General features: G+C 57.7%; 6 protein-coding genes across 6 annotated transcripts; 2 read left to right on the top strand and 4 right to left on the bottom strand.

Annotated features, from left to right (window-relative positions):
* The first annotated feature begins 2,635 nt into the window (after positions 1 to 2,635).
* On the top strand, positions 2,636 to 6,305 carry K437DRAFT_64410 (uncharacterized protein). Its single transcript, XM_013384461.1, has 2 exons — positions 2,636 to 4,004; positions 4,101 to 6,305. The coding sequence occupies exons 1-2, from the start codon at positions 2,763 to 2,765 to the stop codon at positions 6,171 to 6,173; spliced, it is 3,315 nt and encodes a 1,104-aa protein (XP_013239915.1). The 5' UTR covers positions 2,636 to 2,762; the 3' UTR covers positions 6,174 to 6,305.
* K437DRAFT_260261 (uncharacterized protein) lies at positions 6,287 to 8,066 on the bottom strand. Its single transcript, XM_013384460.1, has 5 exons — positions 7,685 to 8,066; positions 7,467 to 7,614; positions 6,900 to 7,402; positions 6,675 to 6,824; positions 6,287 to 6,599 (listed from the first exon to the last, which is right to left on the bottom strand). Exons 1-5 carry the CDS (start codon positions 7,968 to 7,970, stop codon positions 6,334 to 6,336), a joined length of 1,353 nt encoding a protein of 450 aa, XP_013239914.1. The 5' UTR covers positions 7,971 to 8,066; the 3' UTR covers positions 6,287 to 6,333.
* A 363-nt stretch (positions 8,067 to 8,429) lies between these two features.
* K437DRAFT_229995 (Sybindin-like protein) lies at positions 8,430 to 8,955 on the top strand (the record flags this gene model as incomplete). The annotated part of the gene is made up of 2 exons (XM_013384459.1): positions 8,430 to 8,694; positions 8,780 to 8,955. The coding sequence occupies 2 exons, from the start codon at positions 8,430 to 8,432 to the stop codon at positions 8,953 to 8,955; spliced, it is 441 nt and encodes a 146-aa protein (XP_013239913.1).
* A 538-nt stretch (positions 8,956 to 9,493) lies between these two features.
* K437DRAFT_260258 (DnaJ-domain-containing protein) lies at positions 9,494 to 11,028 on the bottom strand. The gene is made up of 3 exons (XM_013384458.1): positions 10,415 to 11,028; positions 10,244 to 10,350; positions 9,494 to 10,152 (listed from the first exon to the last, which is right to left on the bottom strand). The coding sequence occupies exons 1-3, from the start codon at positions 10,778 to 10,780 to the stop codon at positions 9,561 to 9,563; spliced, it is 1,065 nt and encodes a 354-aa protein (XP_013239912.1). The 5' UTR covers positions 10,781 to 11,028; the 3' UTR covers positions 9,494 to 9,560.
* Positions 11,029 to 11,836: 808 nt separating this feature from the next.
* On the bottom strand, positions 11,837 to 12,511 carry K437DRAFT_271239 (peptidyl-tRNA hydrolase II; the record flags this gene model as incomplete). Its single annotated transcript, XM_013384457.1, has 4 exons — positions 11,837 to 11,881; positions 11,945 to 12,196; positions 12,267 to 12,323; positions 12,404 to 12,511. The coding sequence occupies 4 exons, from the start codon at positions 12,509 to 12,511 to the stop codon at positions 11,837 to 11,839; spliced, it is 462 nt and encodes a 153-aa protein (XP_013239911.1).
* Positions 12,512 to 12,742: 231 nt separating this feature from the next.
* K437DRAFT_276905 (uncharacterized protein) lies at positions 12,743 to 16,162 on the bottom strand (the record flags this gene model as incomplete). The annotated part of the gene is made up of 3 exons (XM_013384456.1): positions 12,743 to 13,388; positions 13,447 to 14,183; positions 14,242 to 16,162. The coding sequence occupies 3 exons, from the start codon at positions 16,160 to 16,162 to the stop codon at positions 12,804 to 12,806; spliced, it is 3,243 nt and encodes a 1,080-aa protein (XP_013239910.1). The 3' UTR covers positions 12,743 to 12,803.
* Positions 16,163 to 16,482: the final 320 nt, after the last annotated feature.

The raw sequence follows: 16,482 nt of genomic DNA, 5'->3' as shown, positions 1-16,482 counted from the left end.
CAATTGACAGTGAGAGTGACGACCAACTGACCTGGTTGGCAGCCACATAGAAGAGTGATGCTACCGCAACGCGCATCCTTGCAGTAACCCTAACGACCCGACGCATTACATACGCGAATGATGCCTCATAGTGTGCTGACATGTGCCACTCCGGCGTGCCGCAACACTAGAATCCCCTCATATGCGACGCGGTTTCAATCCGCAACCCACCCCATTTTGGTGCTTGTTACAGTGATGAGATGAGCGGGGCACCAGGACGCAGTGTGATTGATCTATATGACTAACTATACCCAGTGGCAAGATCGACATATGTTTGTTTCCAGACGCAAGCTGAGAAGTGACTATATCACACACTCTTCATGTGCCTTGTCCCCCTCGACACCCCCCACCCAAACCAAAGCACACGAACATCGGGCGCCGGAGCCGAGCAGCAGTGGGTGAGTCGAGTGATACTCTTGTGATGCTTTGTTCTGTGACGAGTTTATCATCACTGTGATATGTGATCTTGTGTGTGATATGATTTGTTTTTTTGCAAGCGGTCATCCACCAAAGAAATCTGTGAGACAGTGCAAAGGCCATCATATTGCCAAGGCGAACCTACTGATGAGATGGTCTCTAGGAGAAGAGGCTCGCGTCGGGGACTGGCTGCAGCCAGCAACCGTGAGAGCAAAGGCATTGGCGGATGGTGCCCCAGATCATCTCAAATTGTCGAACAGCACCTGATTGTCCCGTGAGTTCTTTCTTTTCGTCTTGCGGCTGGAAGGCGGGGAGGCAGAAGAGAGAAGAACAGCAGATGCACAACAATGCACATGCAGATGCAAGCGCACAGACACCCGTTCGCGATTCAAGCCGCGATCATTCCGACGCCGCGTCCGGTCGTGTCATCAACTCGCAGCATGCATCGTGCATCCGGCGTGGCGCACACTGCACAGAGTTTGCAGACCGCCACGCATAGCAATTTTTTGCGAGCGTATGCAAGCTGTCGGAAAGTGGAACGCAGCGAATGAGAACGCGGGCCAGTCTCGGCTCTCTTTGGAGAAGCTATGAGAGAACGCAAATCAAGTACATGTGGACATGCACACCTTTCGCATCGTCGTCGTCGCAGGCATCTCACTTTTGTTGGAGTATGCATTTGCAGGCGCAGCATCACCATGACTCTCCAATTTCCAAGTGACCATTGCTCTCGTGGCCGCGCGGTCGCGACGAGTCTCGCTTGGGCGGAAGAACCCCGGAGTTATAATGGATATTCGGGTCAAGTACGCCCTCTGTAGGCAGTACGTAGCACATGCTGTACACAAGATGGGCGTATGATATAGGGATGAACAGTACAACACACCGACGACATGGAGAGAAACCATCTCATTGGGATCTCACCCCAGCCACTCCTGTGCACACTTCTCTTGACCATCCTGTACATTCACTCCTCCATCCGATGAACCCCTTTTGTCACACGCACAGATATCCATTGCTTGTACGACCAACGCGAGCGATTCCCTTCTTGATGCTGTGCAAGCGTGGAGAGAGCAAGCGCACCCATGAATGGCTCACCCATCGTCACGTCACCACGCTGTGATTGAACGAGCGAAGTCCGAACTCCACATCACACACCCCCGCGTGACACGCCCCTAGGAAGCGTACCTACATATATACACTCTCACACAGGAACGCTGCGCATCAATTGGTGTTCTGCAGCTTATATGCAACCATTCCCAGCGTGCATGCTTTTGCGTTTGGGCCTATATACATCCGCTCCCAGCACGCGCTATCCGTCGTCTGCGGAGCCCCGAAAATCCGGTAGCCCGGAACGACGAAAGAGGCAAGGATAAGCACACACACACACTCTACTGATAGACACCCACATACACAGAGAACCCACTAATAAGGTGTGCAGACAGAAAGGCAGCGGTGCGCATACGATACTCGACAAAGAAAACCAACGCTGGATATCGGCGAGGCTGGAAAAATCCCACGACAACGTCTTCTCGCGACCAGAGACCAACGATGAGCTTGCGCCCAGTTAGTCGGAGAAAAGACACTTGCACACTTATTCAGCTTAACAAGATATCGCCCAGTCGAGAAGAGATCGACTAGGCCTGGAGAGGAGCCCTCCGGGAGTTATACACAGGATACACGACACACACACGCAAGCAGCAGAAGTAAAAGCACGACTCGCCTCTTCGGCTGCTGTGTGCATTGTGCACCGGGACGATTCGCCTTCAGATTTGGGTTTCTGAGTTCTCCACGCTGCTCTCTCACAATTGACAGCACACCGCACCATCATACACACCTTCGTATGTATCGGTGTGCAGCTGGCAGCACGAGACACGAAAGGCGTTTTTATCCTTTCTCGTGACTCGCACTGTAAGTTCAACACTACAAGCATTCGGCGCATGCAACGGTGGGATCGCCCAAGAACGCCAGCTTGGCATTCTCTAGCATCGTCACAAGGTACGCTTTCCCTACCCTTGTCCTTCTCCTACTAAGCACATAGCATTTGCTTCTTATAAGCTCGCCGTCCTGACGATCGCCTTGGTTTGTCCTTTCTGCTATCCGATACCTGCAGCTCGCTGCGCTCTCACAGGGAGGACGATACCCACACTTGCACGATAGCGCCCACAATCAGCGTTGGCCCACTCATTCTTCCACTCTTCGATGCGCTCAACGCCTGCTGTTGCTTGATTTTATGACTGTGAGCAGGGCGACCTGAGCGCCAGGCGACTGCGACGACGCGGCACCCCCACCACCTTTCGTTTCCGACCATCATGACGCTGACGTCTGCTCCAATCAACGAGAGCACCGTGGCGGGTAGCGCCGCACCGCCGTCGACCTCTGCGCACGCACATGCTCCAACCCTCCGTCGCATCACCAATGGCATTAGCAGCGCAGCAGGTGCCAACACTGAGTTGCGTGCTCAACTCCGCCGCGAGCGCGAGCGCGAAAAGGAGCGCGAAGCTGCTTCAGTTTCTGGTTCTGCGCCCGCTCCCCTGTTCGCTTCGGTCTCTGCCAGCCAGCCGCCGCTGATCGTCAGCGCTCGCAAGGCAGATGGCGCAGGCAGCGTCCAGCCGTCCATTTCTGCGCCTGCACTCCTTGCCGCAGCGCAGCAGCGCCCGCAGCCGCAGGCGTCGCAGCAGCGTCCCAAGGCCGGCTCTCCGCCGTCGTCTGCCCCGGTAGCAGGAGCAGCAATGCCATCGAAAGGCACAGCACATTCCAAACAAGCCGTGTCCGGATCCGCGTCCGCTCCGCCCTCCGGTGCGGCAAGCGTCGCTCAGAAGGTGATGAGCAGATTCGCCTCCAACTCGTCCCTCGCTTCCGCGATCAGTATGCAAAGCGCTTCCTCCTCGTCTGCCTTTTCGGGGCATCACCAACATCACCGCCAGCACACCGGCTCCGTCGTCGACCCCAGCACGAGCACAGCCAGCCAGCTCCAGCACGGGCCCGTACCCTCCGATGCGCTCTTAACTGGCATGACGAGCAACCAAGCTGGTGCAGGGCGAGAAGATGCTGAAGACGCGGAGGAAGACGAGGTAGAAGACGCGCTGCCTCGCAGGCGATATCGTGGGCACAGCGGCGGCGATGATGTCGCCTTGAGTAGCATTGGCGAGCACCCTGCCGGCAACTCCGTTGAGGCGGCCGCGGCGGCGCAGCCATCGAATGACCGCAGTCGTGCAGAGACGACGGCGAGCGGGAGCAGCAGCATGACCTCGTTTAGCAGCATCGGCGGCTCGTCTAGTCTGCTGCTGTCCAGCACATCCTCCATGGGCTCGTCGGACACAACGGTCAGCATCGCCACTAGCTCGCAGCCACAGCACGTGCCAACGCAAATGCATGCCTCTCACGGCCCAGCCACCACCATGCATTTTGCCCCGATTCAGCAGGATCTGAGCATGCCAGTGTCATCCATATCATTGTCTCCTTGGAGCAGTGCCAAGCCTAGCAGCGGCAGTGACAGCATTTCGCGCAATCACATCCGGACTTCGAGCTCCTATGAGTCTTTCGACGGACCTGTGGGTACACGCAACGCAACGCCACGCTCCCTTCTTTCTCTCTCTCCTGATCACCGCGCTGAGACTGACTTGCTTGTGCACGCGCTTCAATCGCAGGTCGGCATCGAGGCTCTGAAAGAGGCTTTCAGTGCCAAGTATTACGAACTGGCGGCCAAGTGCAAGAACTGGGAGCGCTACTCTGCCAAGCTCCGCGCGCAAGCCGAGGCGCTCGAAGTGGAGAACCGCTTGCTACGGGATATGAGCTCCAATTATGAGCTAAAAGTCACGGACCTGCAAGCGCAACTGCGAACCGTGCGCGACGAGGCCTGGACCTGGGAAGAGATGGTCAAGTCGACGCAGAAGCGCGTTTCGGAGCTCGAAGCGCACATCTCGCTCAGCGAACGGGATCAGCACTTTGTGGGCGGCATTCTGCGTGATCTGCCGTCGGCGCCAAGCTCGGGCGAGCAACCAACTTCCATCATCCACCAGTCGTCCTCCCTATCCTCGGCGCTCTTTTCGCCGACGGGAGAGGACAGCGGCGCTAATGGAGCCCTCCGCGCCAGCCGCTCTGGCTCTGCGCGCACGTTCCACGGGACCGACTCGTACGGCAGCAGCGCCGTGGAGGGCGCACCCGCAGCGCCCGCATCGCTCGTGAACACCGCACTGCCTGCGCCGCTGCAGCAGATGCTCGCACAGGCACACGAGGACCATCGGCGCCTGCAGGAGCAGGCCATCGCGAGCAACCTTGACATGAGTTGCGCTCCACGGCGCTCTTCATCCCGTGGCGGCGGCGGAAGCATGCTTCGCACAGCGGCAGAGAACCGGTGGCGTGATCCGCACCGCAGGAGCGACAGTACGGTCAGCATTGCGGAAGTTCTTGCGCAGGATGCCGCGCACCGCGACGCAGCAGCTGCCCATGGCGAGAACAGCCACCGCCTTTCGTCCTGGCGTTGCCACGAGCAGAACGGCATGCAAGCCCCTGCGTCTGCGCCGCTTCCGTCTGTCGCGACCTTTTCGGGTATCACGAGCAAAGCGCTCAGCATGCTTGAGTCGCAGCATCATGCCAAGCTGCACGCCATGAACCGGCCCGTCGCGTCAACGTCCCAACAGGATCCCCCGCCAGTATGGGGATCGCATCAGCGCGCGCCTTCCGTCGACGGCCATGTGCTCGGCACTTCCAAGGCTGCGTCGTCTACACAACAGAAACGCAGGGGCTTGCAGCGCAAATCCTGGGATCGGAGCCAGCGCTCGGATGACAGCGCTGCCATCTTGCCCGGAGAGCCGAAAAGGGAGAGCATTTCTGAAGCTCAACACCAGATTGGCGTCACAGAGTTCCTGCAGAGCTACGTGGACCAGCGCAAACATGCCCGCAGAGAGTCTGCACCGGCTCAGCAACAGCAGCCGCAAGCGCAGGCACAACAACAGCAGCAGCTGCGGTCTGCAAACACCTCTGCTTCCAATCCACCTTCGCGTTCAACTTCTCGCCTGAGCAACCATTCGGCTGCGGACTCGCGCGTCGGAGGTCGGACTCGACCGTCCAGCCGAGCGAGCAGTTTGCACGATTACATTCCTGAGGACAAGGACGATCTCTTTTCGCCCGATGCCAGCGAGAATGTCAGTGCATTCGCGAGCACCAGCCAGCTGACGTCGAACATTAGCGGCAACAGCAGCAATGAATGCGCCAAGTCGCCCACCATTGTCGATGCGGCGGACCTGTACCAGAGCCGCTTCCTGCCCTATGGCCCGCTGGTAAGCACCCCGCTATACGAGCCCTCTGAGCAAGAGCTGTGGATGCCACTAGTGGACCGCGGCGTCAATGTGCAGACCCTATCGCCGCCTGGCGACCGTACCGAGCACGCACAGCAGCCTTCTGCCCCCACGTCAGAAGAAGACTCATCGGGCTCGCACGTCTCCAAGCCTCTGACGCATGACGAGCTCGTCGAGCATCGGCAGATCTACAGCCGCCTGAGGCGCGAACTGTCTCAAGAAGACTTGCAAAAGTTTGAAATGTACGTGAGACGCTACGACCTCATGGACATACCACTGGAAGGCCCACGCGGCCTGCTAGTCCGCGTCAAAAAGCTTTTGTTGCTCTCTGACTCTAGGATTCGGCAGCAGCCCGAGAAGAAGGCGCTGCGGAAGCAGCTGGCAAGGGAGTTTGAACGCGTTTGCAGGAGCGCTCATGCGTGACGGACCATCAACGACAAAATCCATACGGACATTCACACTCATATTGCTGATTCTATCTTCGCGTTGAGCGGACATCCGCAAGAGACTGTAGTGTTTTTGACGGCATTTAATGACCCAACTTCCTCCCAAGACATGGCGTCCCATTATGTATGCGACGCAGCTATGCTACAGAAATGCGCTCGCCGTTCGACGCAGCGTTTTGCCCGGGAGCCGGTGCGCCTTTGGTGGCAGAGGCGCTTGCCGCCGCGGCGGGTCGTGCCTTGCTGAGCGTGCCGAGAATGTTGCTGATGGCCGACTGCCATTCAACCAGACGTTCCTCGAGCGCGTGCCACTGCTCCTTACCAAAAGTCCTATGCGTAGACCGGTAGACGCGGAAGCTCTTGTTGACTTGCGACAGCTTGCCAGACACAAGGCCGGCGCGAATGACTGAGGTTGAAGGTGACAGAGGGGTTGGGCGTCAGCATAGACAGTCCTGTAAGGGTGCAGGTTCTTGCAACTGACCATCAATGACCCATAGCTCGACGTCTTCCTCGCTGACACCTACGGTCTTTGCGATCTGCTCGTACGTAATCTCCTTAGAAACGCTCTGAGCACACAACCCCGCGAGGTCCAGAAGCCTGGCTTTCCGGTCAAGCTCCGCTTCAGGAATATCTGCAACGCATGGGTGCGCATGTATTAGCGGGCGGACCATCAAGGGCTTAGTGCCGGTCGAAACAATGCACTCACTCAGCCTTTGTGCCTCCGACTTGTTGTTTCCGAGCCAAGTCTTTAAGTCTGCAGCACTTCCCTCAGTCAAGATGGCAAGCAAATCGCCGGCGGGTGACCCCTTCAAAGCCTGTACCGCCGGGATCTGCGCGAGCTCTTCAAAGTCGAAGATGGATGGCAACCGGATCGCATCTGCGATCACCTTTTCGGCGACCTCCTTGGCCTTTTCCACGGACGTCTGCTGCGAGGAGAGGAACCGGAGGTAGAGTAGTTGGAAGCCATAGGCCTTCTTTTGGTCCTCTCCGTCGCCGCCGTTCTCGTTGAGAACCTTGGAGACAGAGGCGAGGCATTGCTCCTTTTGCGCCTCGCTGATCTGCCACTGAGCGAGCCACTGCGGGAGGAGCAAGAGCGAGGGTGACACCAGCTCGAGCTCGTCGTTCGACGCAGCAAAAGTGAGAAGAGCGTTAAAAGTGGTGTACCGAAGGGGCGAGGTGGGGGGGAGGAAGTTGAAGATGTTTGACAGCCTGACCAATTTTCATACGAGAGGTCAGCCAGGCCCGGAGAATTCCTTTTAGGACCGATGCTCACACTCGGTATTTGACCGCGTTCTTCTCCGCACTCCCAGTCTTGCTCAACACGGAGATGATCTTGGACAGGAGCTCGGACTCCTTGCCCTCCTCCCCCTCAAACGCGTCAACGATCAGAGATACAAGCAGGTTGTGTGCGCCTTCCACGTCTGCTTTCACAGAAACAGCAAGTCAGCGAACAGTGCAGTGGGAAGCAGCTTGCAAATGAACTGCACCCACCCTTGTCGCTCCCTTCCCCGGCATCCTTGATCTCAGCGACCAACTTCTCTATGAGCGCCCGTCGCTCGTCCAGCGGAACCTGCTGCGCTGCGTCCTCCTTGGGCTGCTCACTCCCATCTTTGGCTTCCGCTGCTGCTGTTGATTCGGCTGATGCTGCGCTGCTCTTGGGCTGGAACGAAGCAATAAACTCGTCACGCTCGGCTTCTGGCCGCGAGCGAGAGAAGAACGCTGCTACTTCCTGGATCTGCTCTTCGAAGGATGCGTCGACGATGGCGACGATTCGCATATTGTTTGCAACCATCTCGCAGCAAAAAATAGGTCTAGACCTTGTGCTTCCGTATTCATGCACTTGAGCCCGAACTCGCCTCTTCGTCTTTACTGGTCGTAAGGCAAACACGTTGGAGGACTGCAGTAAGGATCCCCGTGCGGTTTTCTGAGCAATGAGCACACAAAATTGTCAGGCAGCCGACAATCGCCTCGAGAAGTTCTTTTTGTCGTGCAGCGGGTCGCGGTAAGCGTGGATTTACAAATGTGTCTGTCTTGGCACCTGTGCTATTAAACATGTAAATCCCACTGCCTCGGATTGCAGCTCGAGTTGCGCCCTCGAGCATGCACCGCTTGACCGTGTGTCTTGGATGGAAGGACGACTGCTAGTTCTGGCCACTACAATCAGCATACCATCCGCGCTCAAGAGGGCCCGCCCGACCCTTGCTGTTTGTCGGGCAAGACGTGTCGCGCGGGAAAGATGGCGTCGCTCTGGATCATCAACAAGGCCGGGGGCCTGATCTACAATGCCGACTACTCAAAGCGGCCCACTGGCCTGTCCTCGAACGACTACCTCATCCTCGCCGGCACGCTGCACGGCATTCACGCCATCACCGCCAAGCTGTCGCCTGTAGCTGGACTGGGAGGTGGTAAAGGCGCCGCGGCTCGGAGAGCCAGAGTGGATACTGGAATGCAGCAGCTGCAGGCAAATGGCTTTGACATGAACGTCATGGCTACCGCTACGGGTGAGGCTCCCCATCTTTCCGGGTAAAGATCTGGTTGCCGGCATGGTAACCCTGCTTGCCCTTTTCTGCATAATGGTTTCTCCAGGCATCAAACTTGTCCTGATCACCCCATCGGATTATCCCGTTGCGCCTGCGGTCCTTCTCCACAAGTCATACGAGGTATACGCTGACCAAGTCCTCAAGAACCCATTTTACACGCCAGAAATGCCCATCCGAGTCGAGAGCTTTGACAAGCGCGTCAAGGATATCCTCGGAGGATGATCTGACTTTCGAGAATCTCGCATATGATGCGATCAAGACATTTCGTTCCCGTTTCGCGCCATGCCGAGTCAACGTGCGCATATGTGCGTACCCCGCTGCAGGGTACTCGTCATTCTGCTTTGGGGCCTTTTGCTTTGTCGGCTCGACGCGGGCGACTTTGCAGCAATCTATATCGAGGCAGACTCACGCTACATGTACCGGCCCGGGCGCGATGTGCGCGTCGGCACAGGCAAACCGCTGCGCGTCTCTACCACTCGTTAATGTGAGCGACCCCCTCGTAACTCGCCATGTTCGCGGGGCCACGCACGGGCAACACCACATAAAGCAGATTCGGCCGCGCGTCCATTCGTTCCGATGAGGCAATGCAGAACCGTGCGAGGGCTGTCGCGCCGCAGCTTCTGCAAGAATCGCATGCTTGGCATCGTGAGATAAGCCGCGTCGGCATTGCGTACGAAGGCGCAATTGCCGATCGTAGCGCTTGTGATTGGAATGCATTCTATCCGTGTAACTACTCTCGCCTTTCTGACATGTCTAAAATGCATGTTCGAATTGCCAGCTGATCCACGCAACTATCTATACATTTAAAAGAATGCAGGGACAGCCAGCTACCTCTTCTCTGACCGCCGATGATTGGCGGCGCTGTCCTTATGTGAGACCTTGTTGCCTATCATGATGATGATCCAAAAGACGCCTGCGACCTGTATGAACCGCCAGACAGGTCCAGAGCCGCTGCCTTCATTTTTCTTTCCAGCCGCGGAGCCCGCCGTGGACGAGCCGGAGCCAAAGCCACGCGCGGAGAATGCTTGCTCTTTCCTCCGCTCCCGCGCAGCCAGCTCTTCGAACAGTTTCGAGCGAGCTGCGTCGCCCGTGTTTGTATCCACGCCCCCGTTCCCGAACCCAAAGCCGGCTGCGGCGGCGCCTCGGGCGGAAGAATTGAAAGATGACGATGAAAAGGTCGCATCGCTCTCTTTCGATGGCCTGTGACGAGCGGCTCCGCGTGCAGAGCGCACTGAGTCGGCCCGTCGCCGTTGATAGTCCCAGGCGTAGGATGCGCGCGCGCGGCGATTGGCATTCGCCTCGGGGTCGTAGGTGTAGCCCTGGTATGCTGAGGCCGCGCCGTAGCCAGAGGAAGAGCCTCCACTTGAAGAGCGTACGGAGGGCGACGAAGAGGCTCGCAATCTCGAGTCGTACTCTCGCCTTTGAGAGGGACAAAGAGGTATTGACCACCGAGAGCGTCAGATGTCAATGACAGAGCCTGAACAATGGCAGGACGGTATGATGGACGTACCTCTTCCTCTGGTCACCAAGCGTAGCGTATGCCTCAGACACTTGTTGAAACTTTGCCTTGGCGCTCTCATCGGTTTGGTTGACGTCGGGGTGGTATTTCTTGGAGAGCTACAGATGCATTCGTCGGATGCCATCAGGGCTGACTCACGCAGGCGATAGCGGGAGGACGTACCTGGTAGAATGAAATTTTGATTTCACGCTGGCTCGCGTCCTTTCCTACCTCGAGGATGCTGTAGAAGTCAAGGGGCCGCGCGCGGCGCCTTGCGCTTGAATGGAATGCTGCAGCCTGACGTGATGCGTCCGAGCCGACGGTTGCTTTGGGTGGCGATTGCAGCTGAGGCCGCCGCCCGCGGACGAAAGGCACCCGTGCCCCATTTCGAAGCTCCCACCACAGCAACTTTGCCCTGCATGCCTTTGACGGGATTGGCGTTAGCGCAAGGGACGAGGCCAGTCGTACATTTGTGAGGTTCCAGCCAATAAATTCGCTGGGTGACCGGCGAGTGGCCAATCGAAGCGCTTGCCGTGCTTCTGCGACCATTGCACGGGCAGAGCAGGGTGCTGTGCGCAGCGCACAGGCACAAGCCCAAGTCTTTGTCCCACGTGCGTGCGGGCGACGTGGTCTATCCCATTCGAAAGGCAGATACGAGCTGATTGATGTGACTCTTTTGGGCGGTTTGACAGGTCGATGTGATCTGGTGGATGCCTGGGCAGCCTGACGACGTCACGCCGTTTGAAGTTGGATGGACCGAAACTGCCAAGATTTAGAGGACATCACCTGAACCCGTGGTTTCTCCCCGGTTTGATGCAGAAATTATTATGGGTTTACACCTTGCCATTGCCACTGATTTCAGCGCCTAGTTTTGCGGATCATTTCCGTATTTTGCTGCAACCAGGGTTGAGCTCGTCGTCTGACGATCCGCAAGCGGCGGAAACTCCAGCAATGCACGGATGGAGCTGACAGAAGGCCGAGCTCAAGCATTCTACCACCGATGCACAGGCTGCAGACCAAGGCGACCCACCCACAGCGACAAAGGGTGGGGGTGGTGCCAAAAGAGTCTGATGTCGACAGCATTCGTGACACATGAACAACCTTTCCTTGCGCTTCTCTTGATTGTGAGATAGCGTCCGTGGAAACTAGCAGGAACATGAAAGCTGGTTGTATTGTGTAGATTGATTTGGGTTGTATAATTGTACCGTGTGCAGTGTGACCGCGCCGCCGTCGCTCTGCCTTTGCATCCACACGGCAAGGGTTCTTTCTGTCCAAGATCAGGAGGCAGTACTATTACATTGACGATGTATTTGCATTCGATGGATCAGCGGAGGTGCCTTCATTCGGCAACAAGGCGCGCAGCCAGAAGGTCTAGAATTCTGCAATTTGTTGCGCCTTTTCTGGGGAGGTAGTGCAGCGATCGTCCGTGGCGAGCACGGTTGCCGATGCACGGTTGCCAGCGCACGGAAGCGATGTTGGGAAATCGAGGCTCCGCACACGTTCCGGGAGACTGTGGAGCGAGGGTCAATGCCTGCTGTTCGCTGTCAATCGAGAATGGCTGTGCTGCATATTGGTCTGTCGGCAGGCCAAATACGTGACGCCCACTCAACCGCGGAGTAAGGAGCACTTGTTGAGGATCTTCTTGAGTGCCTGCAGATGTGCTCGGCGTTAGCTTCTCATTGAGAGGATACTATCAACTACGTCCAAGCTCACCTGCGGCTTTCGGTTCGGCGCGATGGCCAAAACCGTCGGGATATTCTCGGGCTGTTCGATCCATAAAAAGTGGTCAGGAAACCGTTCCTTTTCTAAACCTTCCAGTGTATCGTGTGAAGCCTTGAGCCTGGCGGATAATTCTTGGAGGCTCTGCTTTTCGGGGCTCTGGAGGACGACCTTGTGCATATGTATGAGATGAGGGGCGGACACGTATTCTTGCGTAAGAGGGTGAGCTGCCGTCTTGGTGGCAACCTGATATATGAATGAATGAATCTGCGCTCAGAGGATTGCCGCGCGAAGCGTATGTTGGGGTGCTACTCACCGCCATTGCTGCATGCGCTGCCTGCGCCATCAAAGGACCCACTCCCCAGTCTGGGCTCTGTATCGGCAGTAAGGGAATAGCAATTGGGGGCATCAGCCTTGCACCAGACGGGGCCAAGAGACATGTGCGAGACGCACGGAAGCCAAATTGCGATCGACGATGAGCTGCATTACGAGCGGCGTCTGCATTTCCGATGAGTCCGCCCCTACGCTCAGCGGCGGCGCTGCCCGCGAGGTGCTCGTCATGATCCGCAGACGGCCCGGCAAATTGGCATCGGCTTTTGCACAAAGTCGCGTTGTCGTTAGAGACGCGATCGAGCTCCTCTGCGCGTTCAAGTAACGAGTCGCGAGTGACAACATGCATGCATCTAGTCACGGCCGGCGACGTCTCGGAGGCATTCAATCCGTCGACGACGGAGCGCGCCTGGGCACAGCCAACTTCAAGAGGCAGGAAAGCAAAGATTGAGGGGTGCGATACCCATTCATATATTGTTGATCGATAATCCACCGACTACCATCTATGTGGCGCTATGCTATGCTACATGCTGTCTGCTTGCTTGCTTGCTGATTGCGGGATGATGTGAGCAGGGCGTGGTGCGATCTCTCCAGCGTGGGTTCCAGCGAGCGGACGGCGCGCCCGCTCGAGGTCTGCGAGGATGCTAGCTTGGATCGAGTGCATAGTGCTGCTGGACGAGGTGAGGAGATGGTTCGGAGTGACAGTGGGGACAAAGGATGTATCCATGAATGTTGCTTCGCCCATCAGCGCGCGACAGAGTTCGAGGAGCGCTTCGCATTGCTCGACCATCTCTGCGAGAAGGGCATGCTCGGCGAGCAGAAAAAAGAAAGCGGACCTGAGCGTGCGCGGGCGTTTCGTGTTCGATCTTTCGCGCTGGTGCAGCCGAAAGGATGCGACTGATCCTGGGCGCCCCGCAAGGTGTGCGCGGTGCAGTGCCGCCAGACCGCTTGACTGCGTTGCTGCGTCGTCCTTGTCGAGCATTTGGGCGCGCAGCGCCGCAGTGAGGTCATGTAGCGCGGCGCGTGGGGAGGGCAGGAACTGCGGGAGTGGGGTATGGTTCCGGAGCGACTGCCCAATCACCCAAAAGCAAATGAGGACCGATGAGATCTGCAAAGACACTGGCGTTGAGCACGGCGGCCAACACTTCCCCTGCAGTATTACTCACAAAGTCGCGGCGAAGGTCAAGGACATTGAGGATGGCCTCGCGGCGGACGGAGCGCATGCCGTGCTCGCGGCAGAGCCTCAAGCCCATTAGCTGATCGCTGATGCTCTGGAGGCGCGTGAGGATATCTGAATAGTAATGGAACGGTTTGGGGACCAGAGATATTTCGGCGCTGATGAGTCCCACCAACGCCCTTCCCTTTGTGAAACGGGATTGCAGGTTTTGCTCGAGCTGCTCAAACTCACGCGCCGACTCGGCCGAGGGCTCGAGCCCGCCTTGCACGAGCTGGCGCGAGAGGGAGAGATAGAGCGTCTGGAGCTCCATTGTCGCGAGTGAAAACTGCTCCGAGAGCTTACTTCGAGCGTGGTAGGGCCACGCCAGCGTATTGACCAAGAGAGCCGCCGCGATGCCGAGAAAGATCTGGTAGCCGCGAGTCCACGCGAGGGAGACAATGCTAGCGTGGTGCGACTCGTCGAGGTAGGGAAGGAAGACAACGATCGAGTATGTCACTGCATACACGACGCCGATTCCAGTGGCGGTGGTGGAGAGGAGAAAGAATGCGGAGCAGAGCTCGGCGATGCACACGAGCACGACAATTGCAAAGGGATTGCCGCGGCTGATTTCCCAGATGATCACGCCCGAGATGGCTCCCGACGCGGTGCCGATCATTCGATACGCCGAGACGGTAAACGTCGCGGCGGTCGAGGTCTCGAGGCACCACACGTAGGAAATAACGAGCCCTGACGAGCAAAGGGGGGATGTTAACATTCCGCTCGGCGCTGTTCCATGCAGACTCACACTGTCCGCGACTCGCGTCGAACCATTCGCGACCGTTCTGACCGGTCATCCAAGCCGGCAAACTGAGAAGAGCGACCCCGGAGGCCAGCTTGATAGCGTACTTGATGTGACGGCTTCGCTCTGCTGCTCCAAGGGCGCGCGACAAGCGGTAGCGAAGATGGAGCATCGCCCGCGACCGAGTCCAGGAAGCCCAGACGTGCTTGCGGCCGTCGCGGTCGAGGTCTGCGCGCGCAAGCTGGGCCTCTTTGTCTCGCACAGGGTGGTGCTGGTGTCTGAAGAAGGCGTCCAGCTCGTCGTCCTGCTCTTTGGAGGGGACTTTTGAGAGCAACAGCTCGTCTGTTTCGAGCTGGGCGAGGAGGTCGCCCGCCTGGTCTTGGCCGTTTCCAAACCACTCTCGCCAGTGCACGGCGGGAGAGTGGACCGTGCGGCGAGGGTGCATGTGCCATGTGCGGAGCAGCTGCTGCGACGTGACGAGCAAAGAAGTACACTCGTTGGCAATCTCCAAAAGGCTCACCATCAAAAAGGCGACGGCGTACATTTCCGCGTCAAAGAGGTCGGACACGGTTGTACTAGGAGCAGCTTCTTGGCCAGTCTCCGCCACGGGTTCAGCGAACGCCTCGTACCGCCCGAGCGCGCTGTCGAGCTCGTCTCGAAATTGCTCAACGGCAGTGCGAAGGCGCTTGCGCTGCAGCAGCACGATCCGATCCAGACCGTTACTTTCTTGGCTAGCGGGCGCGCCCATCAAAGTGGCGAACAATGTCGCACGGAGGGCTGTCGTTGACGAGGTACCCGAGGGTTCCGAGCGGGCGCCAAGTGTGAGGTCGATCGTCATGCGCACCACATCGAGTGATGCGCCGATTTGTCGCGCAAGCGTCTTAATTGTCGTTTCGAAGTGTTGGCAGTGTTGCTTGTCGCTTACGTCGCCTGCCTCGTGCGGAGCGCTATCTGTTTCGCGCTGGGCGGTTTGCTTTTCCCATTCGAGGCCCATGCCGCAAGCGATCCAGCCTCGGAGGCGCCAAAAGTTGGACATAAGCGGCTTCCAGTCACGGGTAGACATTCGGGACACGCTCAGCTCATACGTTGACTCGTGGAACAGTTTCCGCATCTCCCTCAGAGAACCAAGCAGGTCACGGCAAAGCTCCTGCAAGGGAGCGGAAGCGGCGTGTACGTGAGCGCTTTGAAAAAAGTCTTGCGTACTGCGGTCCACAATCGACTGCAAAGTGACGACATGCTGGATGAGCAAGCGAGCGATGGCTTGGTTGCTGGTGCGTGGAAAGACAAGCACATTGGCGAACAAGCTGGCCAAAGCGGCATACACGGCTGGCCAAAGAAAGGAAAGAAATATGGACGCCTGGACGACCGTTGCGCCCGTTGTCAAGACCCACACGGCAACAAAAAGGCATATCCTGGTCGCCTGCTTTAGACGCGGCGCCCGGCTGGAGATGTATGCGCCGACGAACGTGAGTGCGACGAGGACAATTGCGCCTACAGCCCTCGACTCGGGTGTGCGGTACGGGGAGCTACCTGGCGTATCATCGTCGAGCCAGACCGCGCCAGCGACGGCGAGAAAGGAGATGCCGAGCCCGATCGAGACGCCGATGACGCCTAGGATGGTCGTCTCGAGATGGGCGCCAACGGTGGCCGGTGCTGGGTAGAAGAAAAGATGTAGAAACGGAAAGCTCAAAAAGCTATACTCTCCGGTCCAAGCGGACACGGGCTTGACGACGATCAGTACCGCAAGGATCAGGCTTGCCACCAGACCCGGCAGGCTCTTTTTGAGAAAGATGAGCCACACCCGCACGTATAATGCCAGCCTTGGCAGCGGGCTGCCTGCATCGGCGGCGGTGGCGCTGCTCGCGCGATTCTCGGCACTTGGCTCGTGGCCGCTACCTCCGCTCGCAGCGGGACTTTGTTTTCTCATGCCGCGACTGTCATGTCGCTTGCTTGTCGTACGTCAACCGTCGGCGACGGGCGCTGCTGCACGCTTTGAATGTGTCTTACAGCCGAATAGCTGCGAGCGGTTGTCTCCTGCCTTTCAGCACCCATCGGTGGTGGGACTGGACTTGGAAGGTCCGCACGTGAAACAAACCTGAGGCAAAAAAAAAAAAAAAAGTTTGGTAAACCTGAATGAAGGACTAAAAAAGATGTGACCAGCCCCAGAATCGAACTGAGAATAACACAGAACAGAACCCCGAATTCAAGAGGGGTTACCCCACAATGTGTCGTGATACCTTTTCACCA

Source organism: Tilletiaria anomala (genome assembly GCF_000711695.1).
Source record: "Tilletiaria anomala UBC 951 chromosome Unknown K437scaffold_186, whole genome shotgun sequence".
Lineage (NCBI taxonomy): Eukaryota > Fungi > Basidiomycota > Exobasidiomycetes > Georgefischeriales > Tilletiariaceae > Tilletiaria > Tilletiaria anomala.
The sequence above is the reverse complement of the archived record's forward strand: the minus strand, read 5'-3'. Positions and strand labels throughout refer to the sequence as shown.

Bases quoted from the DNA above. Each gene is read 5' to 3' on its own strand.
- K437DRAFT_260261 (XM_013384460.1), bottom strand. From the start codon at position 7,970: ATGCGAATCGTCGCCATCGTCGACGCATCCTTCGAAGAGCAGATCCAG. The intron at 7,615-7,684 runs GTGGGTGCAGTT...CTGTGAAAGCAG, and splicing joins CGGGGAAGGGAGCGACAAGG to ACGTGGAAGGCGCACACAAC. The intron at 7,403-7,466 runs GTGAGCATCGGT...AAAATTGGTCAG, and splicing joins AACGCGGTCAAATACCGAGT to GCTGTCAAACATCTTCAACT.
- K437DRAFT_260258 (XM_013384458.1), bottom strand. From the start codon at position 10,780: ATGGTCGCAGAAGCACGGCAAGCGCTTCGATTGGCCACTCGCCGGTCA. The intron at 10,351-10,414 runs GTACGTCCTCCC...ATGCATCTGTAG, and splicing joins TCAAAATTTCATTCTACCAG to CTCTCCAAGAAATACCACCC. The intron at 10,153-10,243 runs GTACGTCCATCA...TCCCTCTCAAAG, and splicing joins CTTGGTGACCAGAGGAAGAG to GCGAGAGTACGACTCGAGAT.
- K437DRAFT_64410 (XM_013384461.1), top strand. From the start codon at position 2,763: ATGACGCTGACGTCTGCTCCAATCAACGAGAGCACCGTGGCGGGTAGC. The intron at 4,005-4,100 runs GTGGGTACACGC...CTTCAATCGCAG, and splicing joins ATGAGTCTTTCGACGGACCT to GTCGGCATCGAGGCTCTGAA.